The sequence below is a fragment of the Tiliqua scincoides genome, chromosome 11 (genome assembly GCF_035046505.1).
Source record: "Tiliqua scincoides isolate rTilSci1 chromosome 11, rTilSci1.hap2, whole genome shotgun sequence".
Lineage (NCBI taxonomy): Eukaryota > Metazoa > Chordata > Lepidosauria > Squamata > Scincidae > Tiliqua > Tiliqua scincoides.
Window position 1 is genome coordinate 2,328,217 of NC_089831.1, and position 10,425 is coordinate 2,338,641.

Sequence of the window (10,425 nt, forward strand, 5' to 3'; positions counted from 1 at the left end):
CTGTCTGTAGTAAGGAATTGTCTGTCCCTCTTCCTCTGCTGGCAGAGCCCGTGGTGCAAGAGGGACAGACAACTTGTGACTCCAGACAGTTGTCTAGAAACAGAGCTGCAGAACCTGCAAGAGTTTTCAGCCATTTTTCAACTGCTCTGCCCCAGGCTCTTGCGGTACACCCATTGAAAATGGCTGCCATAGGAGGCTGTTCTCAGAAGGGAGGAGCATTGTCCTGTCCCAGACCTGCCTTCACTGCTTCTCTTTCTTGCTTTGTGCTCTCCTCTTCTCCCCCTCCCCCACTGCCTGCAGTAGGGCATGTTTCCCGCTATACTACAAGAAGTGAGAGTGACACACAAAAGTCATTGTCTTTGGCGTGTGTGGATAATGGACAGCTAAAGAGTGATGCAGCACAACATCATTTTGGGAGTTAATTTTACTGTTCAGGAGCATGCAAGTGTGAACATTTAGAGTCCCATCACCGATAGTCAGTCTGCAGAAGGGATCCAAGCTACTGAGTCCGGGACTAGTAACTTAATCCCACAGCTGAAGGCCTCTGGATCCTCATCCGTTTGCTACAACCACACGTGATCCTGGCAGTGTTTTACAGCCTGGAAGAAAACAAGGGGCAAGCTGAGGTTCCAGTGCAAACGGGTTGATGGGCCCCTTTATCACCTGCTGCCAGCAGCTGGGCACTTCCTATTTTATGGCCAAACTTACTGAAACTCATTGAAGGGTGTGAGAACCGCTTTCAGATGCCCCAGGACAGCAGCAGACACTAAACTCTTACCTTGCATTGCTCTGCAGCACTCAAACTGGAGCACCAATAAGCTGGGCCCCGGGCACAGACTCCAGGCACAGGCCCCAGCTTGGTCGCACAGGCACCTACTTCCTGTTGGCAAAGAAGAGAGGAAAAACAGGCACCAGAGTGGTTTGTGCTGTCCACTCCTGAGAGTGCCCTATAGCTTCTAGCACCAGGTGTTCCTCTCTGGTGCCCTAACCTGGGTTCTGCGTGATGGGGGGGGGGGGGATTCTGAGCTTGGAGTCAGAGGTAGAGATGCCAAGAGGGAAAAACTCCAAGGGTCTGTGTGATCTTTACCCTTGAGGGTCAGCATCAGTACTTATTCAGCTTATTTGTCTTCTCAAGTACTACAGCAATTGATACAACTTGTAGGTGAACTGGGTTTTACTGCCCATTATTTGGATTAACAAACATAATCTGTAAAGTGCAGGGCAAGAGTGAGCAGGGTCTCTGCCCTACTCAAGAACAGAGTTTGATAACTAAACAGAGCCCCTACTCAAGCAAATGCACGTATGTGTGCCCTTCTGATAAACTGCTCTTGCCTCTCACGGGGAGCTGACAATCAGTGTGCTTTGCAACATTAAGGGGGCTTTCAGTGTCAGTCCTGCAAGTTGGACCTGCAGCTGGAAAGGCGTCGGCTGAGTGCTGCTGACTGGCGCATGCATGATCTTCATACCTGGCACGTAGTCTGGGCGGTCCAAGGCTTAGCAAGCAGTGTGAACAACTTTGGCTGGTATTGGGAAAGGAAGATTTCACACTGTAAAAGAGGAGGGTGGGGACTTAAGTCAGTCCTGTGACTGAGCATCAGAAATGGCATCCCCAACCTCCCCTGGTGCAGGAGACACTGGTCTTTTGGGAGTGCTGATTTTGACAAAGTGACTTGGGCTGTAGCAGTGGAATAAGGATGGATCCCTCCAGCTGCTGCTGATGGTATGAGAATTTTCAACTGGTGTGCTGTGAAAGATCCGCAGGTGGGCTGCGGGAGTTTGGAGCACAGTGGTTGAAAATCACTGAAAAACTGTTGCAAGTTCTGCAGCTCTGTTTCTAGGGCAGTGATTTTTGTGATGTCACAGCACCTTAGTGATGTCACTTCCCATTCCCATGAGACTCCTGCCTCTGCCAGCAGAGGAAGAGGGACAGACAATTCGTTACTACAGATGGTTGCCCTAGAAATAGAGCCACAGAATCTGGAAGAGTTTTTCAGTGATTTTCGACTGTTCCAAACTCTGGCAGCACACCTGTGGACACACCTCATGTACAGCACACCTGTGGACACACCAGTTGAAAATTGCTGCCTTATACTGTTGCTTGTACAGAAGTTGTATGTTGCTTCTTCCTCAAATGTATGAAGACCTCTGCTGTTGGAGGACCAGACCAAAGTGGCTCCATCTCTCCCAGCACCTACTTCCCACAGTGCCCAACTGGAATAATGCCCCCAGGGATCATGCCAGCACCCAGGGCTTGACCAAAGCCATCCCCTGCAGCGAGCTCTTGTATGGCAGAAGGGTGACTGTGGAAGGGATCCAGCTGTGTCTGCCGTGGGGACACGCACCTCTTGCCAATCCAGGTCAATCCTGCCACAGGCGGTGAGCAGGGCTGCCTCCATCTCAGCCTGGCTGCTGTTGGCTTTAAGGGTTGCCTTCATCTGGCTGCTAATAGCGAGGCAGGTCTGGCATCGGTCAGCCTGGACAGGAGTGTCTGCAGGGGAGAAGCACAAAGCTCTGGAAAGGCAGGGGTTGGGTTGGGGCTGGGTGCAATCGTGGGCAGTGTGGCACTTTTGCCAACTGAAAACCCCTTCCTCTCCCAGCTGCCCTTGGCCAAGCAGCCAATCTAGCGTATGCTTATGACCCAACTGCCTTTCTCTGGCACAGCTGCAGTGGCAGTTGGCTTAGCCGCTTTGGAGAGGATGTAACAGATTATCTGCAGAGAGTTCCCTGAAGATGCTCAGGACACACCCTGCGTGCTGGCAGCCCCTGCAAGGAACAGCTGGCTGAAATGGAGTGATGGCGACAGGAAAGGAAGGAGTAGTTGTCAAGAGGTGCCCTTGGTGTGATTTCGACTGAAGACTGTGAAAGGGGAACCTGTGCCTGCCACCTGCCCAGCCTGACTATAAGAACATAAGAGCCCTGCAGGCCAAAGGCCCATCTGGTCCAGCTTCCTGTGGATCACAGTGGCTCACCAGATGCCTCAGGGAGCACATAAGAGCACAAGATGTCCGCAGCTGGTTGCCACTCCCTTGCATCTAGCATTCAGAGGTAGGCTTACTTCTAAAACCAGGAGGTTGTACTGATCCATCATGGCTTGTAACCTGTGAGGGAATTCCCCCCCCCCCCCCGAAAATTGTCAACTCCCTCTTGAAAGGTATCAAGGCCAGGTGCCATTATTACATCCTGTGGCAAGGAGCTCCACAGCTTAATTACACGCTGGGTAAAGAAATACCCAGCTTGCTCTCAGCAAGTGCCCACCTGCTCAGCCTGCTTCAGGACTGGTTTGAAAGGGGGCCACCAGCTCTTGTTTGTACCTGGGCCGTCTTCTTCCTCAGTGGCACACATGAGCATCATCCCACAGATCAGGCGTGGCCCCAATTTGCTCATGATTCCATCCACAATGATGGTCGTGTATTTCTCTGTCAGACACTGGCACATGCCGGAGATGGATCCCGGCATCAGGCGGCAGACTTGGGCAAGTGATTTGCCAATGGCACCCTGGGGAAAGAGCAGGTGTGTGAGGTGATGTTGTCAGGGCCTGACCCCTGTCTCGGTCACAAGAACTAACACTGCTTGGGCATCAAGCTTTGAGGCTGTGGGCAAATGCAACTTGCTACTATAAGGGAATAAGAAGAGACCTGTTGGATTGGGTCTCCTCCAGCGTCCTTCTGCCCACAGCAGCAAATCAGCTGACCCAAAAGCAGGGGGGGGAGGCACCTTGCCCTCTGCCACAGCCATTCCTGGGCCTCTGAGCACAGAGAGTCCCTCTAGCCAACAAGATGGCTAGTAGTCATTAATAAACCTCACTTAGACCCATCTATGCCAGTGACCTCCAGTTCCACCTTTCAGGGCTCCTTCCATGAATGTCCTCCTCGTGTGTGAGTCTCGAATCTTCTGCCAATCAATCTCAAGACACACAGTCACAGTAAGCAGTGAGGGAGAGAAACCTCTGGTGGTCCACACTGTGCCAGCTCAATTGCCACAAGATAAGAGTCAGGATGACATTGTGATTCAAGAATCAAACTTAGACCTGGAAGGTCCAGGTTCAAATCCTGACTCAGCCGTGCAGTTTCCGGGGGGACCTTGGGCCAGTCACTCCATGTCACCCACACCACAGGGTTGTTGTGAGGCTAAAATGAGGAAAGGAACCACATACGTTGCCCTGAGCTCCTTGCGGGAAGAGTGGCATAAACATATGAAATAATAAATATGAGTGTGGAGAGAAGGGCTCTGTCCTATGCTTTTGGCAGCCTGGTTTGTGCTGTGGTGTGCACTGATCAAGAGGAAGCCACTCCTGCAGTTCGAGCCACGTGGGCTCCTGCCTCTGCTTCCTTCTCACAGTTACTCTCTTCCCATTACCAGTGGAGAAGAGACAAAGTACTATCCAGGTAGACTCCCCCCATCGAACATGCTGCAGTTCCAGTTGCACATCCTCCACAGATGGACCTTCCTGCCTCCTGTGCAGTTTCCAAGTGTGGTCTGTCCACATTCACAAGCTGAACTCTGCAGGACTAGCAGCTTGTGGGGGGGGGGGGGTTGTTGTTTTGTTTTTGCAATGAAAGCGACAAGATGATGAATCCTATCCCAGCCTGTGGATGCAGTTATACAGACATACATAGGTATGTAGGAAGAGGAACAGAGATAACATACCGTGGGGATGGTGGATTCAATTCTGCCTATCATGGTCTGGCAAAGCCAACATGTTGGCAGTGGAATTGGGAAAGGAAACTCCTCTCTGGGATCACCCTAGGAATAATAAGAACAGCTGTCACAGGCCTCGTCTCACTGCTGTAGAACTGGGCTGCACTGGGCATCCCATGGTGTGTTCTGTCCAGGTGCATGGGATGCCACCAGTGCTGAGAGTCATGGCACTGCCCTGGCTGGGTGGGTCCTGTGATGACTGTGGGTCCTTGGCCAGTGCCCGATCTGGCTTCTCTCCAATATCAACCTGCTGCAGAAATCAAAGGCCATGTTTCATTCAGTCCTGCAGCTGTCCTGTGACTCTGATAAGTAAGTGGAACATGAGCAAATCAAATCAGTTGCCCAGATGTGAATCTCAGGCCAGGTAATGGATTATTTGTCAAGGCACGATTGGAGGGCACATGAAACAGAGTGCAAGCTTATGCATGTCTACTTAGAAGTAAGTCCCATTATCTTCAATGGGGCTTACTCCAAGGAAAGTGTGTGTATAGTCAAGTAGTGGGTCTCCTTTTTCCTTTCCCAGCATCCCTCTGCTCTTTCCTGCCTTTTCTTTTAGGAAGGGAAGAGGAGAGACAATAGGATGCCTTCTGTCCCCTGCAGCAGACCACCCATGAGGAGGAAGGAGGGAGGGCTGCAGTGCTGCTCCTGACCACCTCCTCCACTCTGCTCCCACCCTGGACCACTGCCTTAGTCCATGTGCTGCTAAGGATTCCAGGGTCCTCTTTACCTGGGTGCGGTTGTTGGGGCGAGCGAGAGGCTTGCCTTGCAGGAGCTGAAGCAGCGCCTTCGCTTCTGGGATCTGCACGTCAAGAGTCTCCTTGCTCCACAAAAGGTCAGACTGGCAGAAGCCAAATCTGGCACAGACGGTGCCAGGTTTCTGGAAGGCAAAAGGGGTGAGGGCCTGAGAAACACACCGTTCATTCCTCAATGCCACAGGCAGCCTGTCCCAGAGATAAAGAGCAGAGCTGGCCCTGGAGGACATAGTCTGCTGGTAAGTTTTTCCTGTGCAGCAGCTGAAATGAATGGGAGCTGGGCAAGGGGCTTGTGCAGGAGAGCTTCCCAATGGACAGGGCCAGATGCCTTCATCTTCTTCTCAGCAGCATTTAATGGCGGTCCAAACCTGCCACTTCCCCTTGCCTCATGACAAAGCAATGCCTGCCTGGGTTCCTCTCCCTGCGTCCCTCCCCACAGCAGCAGGGCCGGCCACTCAGGATGCCAACTGAAAGGCTCCTGCGGAGTGGTGAGCTGAGGACAGTGGCAAAGGTGCCCCATGCCCTGTATCTGCCTGCTGGCCTGCTCCTCCCCAATCTCTGAGCCTCTTGCTTCTTGCTGAACAGGATCCAGCAGTGGCAGTTCAACCTTCCCTCCAGCAGCAACTGGAGAAAGACAGAAAATGCTGCATCCACCATCTCCTTGCACACCTGGTGGCTTAGGAAAGCAGCCAGGTGACCTAGGAGAGGCAGAGCTCAGCGATCTGGAGTTTGTCCCTATCCCTGCCTCCAGTCCACCATCTCCTGCAGTGGTGCACATGTAGGCAGTAGGGGGGCAACATTTGATGCTGCCTCAGGCAGCAGCCAAGCTTCAGCAGGACCCAGGGTGCAGGGAGCGCAGTCACTTACAAGTTGAGCCTCTAGGCTAGCAAGGAAGAGGGCGTAGTAGGTGTCCACCAGCTCCTGGCAGCGTGGGATCAGTGTCTGCAGCCGGATGGTGGTGCACTCCTGCCGGAGGTAATCTTGGATGGCTTTCTGTAGGGGAACAGCAGGGCAGGTTGGAATGGGCCAAAGAGACCCATCTGGGCAGCCCGGGAAAATCTGTTCGGTTGCCTCTTCCTAGGTCAGCTTCTCTGCAACTGTTCACACGACCAGCAAAGCATGGGGAAAGCCTGAGTTCTGGAGCGCCACATGTGAAGGAGGTTAAGGCTCTTCTCCCAGGACCCCCACCACTGCATGCACATGCCCGGCAGCTGGTGGGCACTAGGGAGGTAGGTCTGGCAACATTACTGCCCCCTTCTGGTTTGAAGCCAGCTCGCTTGGGGGGGGGGGGGAGCACTACTTCAGGATCCTTCAGGATCTCACTGCTGTTACAGATTTTGACATTTAAGACCCTTTTAGTTCACAACAAAGGGGCCAACCTCAAGTTCTCTGAAAATGCACCCTGTTTAAACATAGTTGGGTTGTATGCTGGATGCTTCTCATGGAGCCATTGCTTCCCCCTGTGTCTTCTCTGGCTTTCTTAATTACCTGAAAACTTGACTCCTTGGCCATGCGGATCAGGATGGTGACCACCTGTTTGCAGTCTGCACACATGTCTTCCTGGAAGGAAAAGGTTAGGTGGGATCTCAGGAATTGGGGGCAGCCAAGCCTCCAAAGCCCACAGGGCCTCCTGCTGCAGTTCTGGGCCCCACTCCCTGCCTGTCTCCCCAAGCACCTCCCTCGACCTCAAGGCGTTCCTCCACACCCTGTTCTGCAATGACCACAGAGCTGTGGAAGTCAAGGTGGGAGAGAGGGACCAGCAATACACACATTGGTGGCAGAGCTCCATCCTGCCTGCAGGCAGTGGTTGAAGGCACCACACTGGAGGGCGGTCACAAAGTTCTTGCACCAGTATGTGGCACCCTGGGCACACTCGTTCTGGCTGGAGACCTTGCTGGACAGAGCTGGAAAGGGGGAGAAAAGGGCAGGACTCCGTGAGTGGCGTTGTGAAGTGGACCAGAGGAGTTAAGAATATGATCTCGGAAGGATCCCTGAAGCAAACGTAGCAGGCCTGATGCATGATTCTCTGTTGCTATGTGCTAATTCTGGAGGTTAAAAATATCACCTTAACCCAAGGAGACCTCCAGCCAGTCCCCAACAGTGTAGGCCAAGGGTCTCCAAACCCCGGCCCAGGGGCCAGATGTGGCCCACAGAGAGCCTCTATCTGGCCCGCAGCCAGCCTCTGATCCCCTGAGAGCCTCTGGCCCGGATGACCAAACACAACTGGATGACCAAACACACTTGTGTTTGAGGGGTGGGGGGATGGGGTCTGTTTAAGTGTGTGCTTTGGGCTGTGTTGGTGTTTGGAAAAATGCTGGACATTTGCACCCATTTATTCCTTCATCTAAGTTCTAATGTATTTATTTAAATTTTATATTTAAATTTTTTTTTTCTGGCCCTCAACACCATGCCAGATGTTTGATGCGGCCCTTCGGCCAAAAAGTTTAGAGACCCCTGGTATAGTCCATGCAACCTGGCTGCGCCCAGTAGTGTAGCTAGAGGAGGTACAAAGGAGAGCCTGCACACCACTGAATAGAACTGTGCTTGTGTTCCTCTCCAACTAATACAGACACAAATTGTAACTTCTTGTGAACTATAAAATGCAAGCGGCTCTAAGTCCCATTTTGTATCTTACATAACAAAAATAAAAAATAAAAAAGCAGGGTTACCACAGACTGGTATTCACCCAGGAAGTAAATTATTATTTATTTCTATAAATAATCTATACAATAGATATTTCTCTACTGTTTTTCAGCCATGACTGAAAGTGGATCACAATTTTGTTTCTGTTGCATAAATAAATAAACGCTACAAACTTAAGTGCACACCTCCAAAACCTAAGCTGTATTTAAGTCGGGGGCACAGGTCTTGAGTAAGGGGAGTTCTGCCCTCTCAGCCCCTCTCCTCCACCGTGTTGGCCAAGCATACTGGAAACGGGCGTTCCAGATTCTTGGGGCTCCTTGAGGGCACAAGTAGTCCAGAAGCCCCATTGAGCTGAGTGGTGCTTGTGCCAACAGCCCCTTGAGTGTGGGCTTGCTCAGGGGGCCTACCTGTGATGGGCACACTTTTTCCTGCACCTCTTCTTTGCTGTGCCAAAAGGTCATTTCTGGGTAAACGGGGACTTGGGACGAGTCACTAGAAGTAATCAAGAAGACTTTCTACTGGGAGGGGAAATACCTGCTGCTGCTCTGGAAGTCCATCAGTGGCTATTAGCCATGACAGCTACCTTGAGATCCTCTCCTTAGGACCAGATGCTGGGGCAAGGAGAAGCAGCAAGTAGCAGAAAAAGAATTGTTGCAACCAACTGGACACTGTGGGTAGTGGAATGCTGGACTAGCAGAGCTCTCTTTAGGTTGTGGTTAAAAGGGGATTATACTAATTAATGGAGGAGAAAATGGAACCTCCATGTTGAGAGGCAGTCTACCTCTAAAGACCGGTTGCTAGGGGACAACTGCAAAAGAGGGCTGTGGCCTTCAGGCCTGCTTGGGTGCTGCCCACTGGAGCTTCTGGTTAGCTGCCATTCAAAACCAGTGCTGGACTAGTTAGAAATCCCCCTCCCCCCGCCTGCTCCAGCAGGGCTCTGCTACTGTTCTTACAATGTGTCATGCAAAACAAGTGAGGTGGAACAGAGAGTGACATTGTAGTCGCTGAGCTCTGGGGCAAAAAACAACACAATGAACAGCCAGGTTTTGCTCCCTGGTACCCCTTCTCAGCTTCACCAACTTCTGAGGCTTGTTGTGTCAACATATACTGAGAAACTCTAGTCAGAGGCAGCCGAGCAGTGATTGGTGGAGCCTTGAACACCCTCCAGGTCTGTTGACTCTTTGTCTCCTGCAGCCCCTTAAGAGGTGAGGACAACAGAGCCACTTGAAGAGAGGCCTCTCCATGGAGCGAGAGAAGGGCTGCTCCTCAGCACCAGCACTTGACTCTCCCTTCCCTGAGAGTGCAGGAGTGAAAGGACACAAAGAAGAAAGGTCTGCCCAGGCAATTGGTTTTGGACCATAGGAAAGGTCTCTTGATTGGGTCACCAATTTCTGAATGGAGAGGCCCAGAAAAAAGAAGTGGAAAGCTTTGGACAAGACTGGTGCTTGGATTCTAAGACAAATAGCTGAAAGGCAATGAATGAAATCACAAGCAGGAAAGCAGGTTTGGGGGAGCCTCCCAAAAGGCTGGTCATCTTGTCTGACTGGTCAATTGCAGGTTTGATGCACGGAACACACACAACATCCTGGAGAGCTCTGTGGAGTCTGGGCTGACGTCTTTGTCAACTCAGGCACATCCCTCCCAGCCAGAACAGAACCAAGGAGACAGAACCGTATTTGCTCTCTTCATCTGCGACCTCCCTGAATATTCAAACTATAGACTGTGAGTTCACAGGGACAGAGAACTCTCTTTTTGGCATTTAGCTACTGTCTAAAGCACTCTGTACAACATCTCTGGTTCCTGTCTAGCGCCTCGCAGCACATACACCTGCCAAGTGGTGAGGAGGACCACTTGATCACCTGCACCCCCCCCTACACACACATGCTCAGGCATGACCAGGTGCCGTCAACTGGCCAACACAGGTGGCAGCTTGCCAGCAGGTTTCATGCAAACCATGAGATATGGCCACATTCACCCAGAGTCATGCTAAACAGGCGTCAAGCTGTTGGGGAGAAAGCTCACCCCCCACCCCACACTCCCTCACTGTGGGCTTACCTGAGTGCCCCCCAAGCAGAGTGAGCAGCAACAGTTGCAACATGGCCATGCTGTGTGTGGTTGTGCCAGAGGCCCTGCAGCTCTCCTTTTTATTGTGCGGCTGGACAAGGAGGGCTGTGCATGGCACAGGCCCAGCCAGTGGGGAAGCTCTAGGGAAATCACACCCAATCAGAGATCCCACATTGCCTGCAACCTCAGTGTCACCTGCCTTCGAGCTCAGCTTCCACCTGGGAATGTCGCCACTGCCTCCATGTCTCCAGTTCCTGGCAGGCAGGGA

The 10,425-nt window shown here is 52.0% G+C and overlaps 1 protein-coding gene across 1 annotated transcript; it reads right to left on the bottom strand.

The window, feature by feature from the left end:
* Nucleotides 1–528: 528 nt before the first annotated feature.
* SFTPB (surfactant protein B) lies at nt 529–10,197 on the bottom strand. The gene is made up of 11 exons (XM_066639633.1): nt 10,149–10,197; nt 7,221–7,354; nt 6,915–7,010; nt 6,318–6,416; nt 5,426–5,575; nt 4,648–4,743; nt 3,312–3,495; nt 2,343–2,488; nt 1,467–1,547; nt 779–880; nt 529–599 (listed from the first exon to the last, which is right to left on the bottom strand). The coding sequence occupies exons 1-11, from the start codon at nt 10,195–10,197 to the stop codon at nt 564–566; spliced, it is 1,173 nt and encodes a 390-aa protein (XP_066495730.1). The 3' UTR covers nt 529–563.
* Nucleotides 10,198–10,425: the final 228 nt, after the last annotated feature.

Bases quoted from the DNA above. Each gene is read 5' to 3' on its own strand.
- SFTPB (XM_066639633.1), bottom strand. From the start codon at position 10,197: ATGGCCATGTTGCAACTGTTGCTGCTCACTCTGCTTGGGGGGCACTCA. The intron at 7,355-10,148 runs GTAAGCCCACAG...CCCCCTTTCCAG, and splicing joins TCTGCTTGGGGGGCACTCAG to CTCTGTCCAGCAAGGTCTCC. The intron at 4,744-5,425 runs GTAAAGAGGACC...TATTATTCCTAG, and splicing joins GCCCCAACAACCGCACCCAG to GGTGATCCCAGAGAGGAGTT.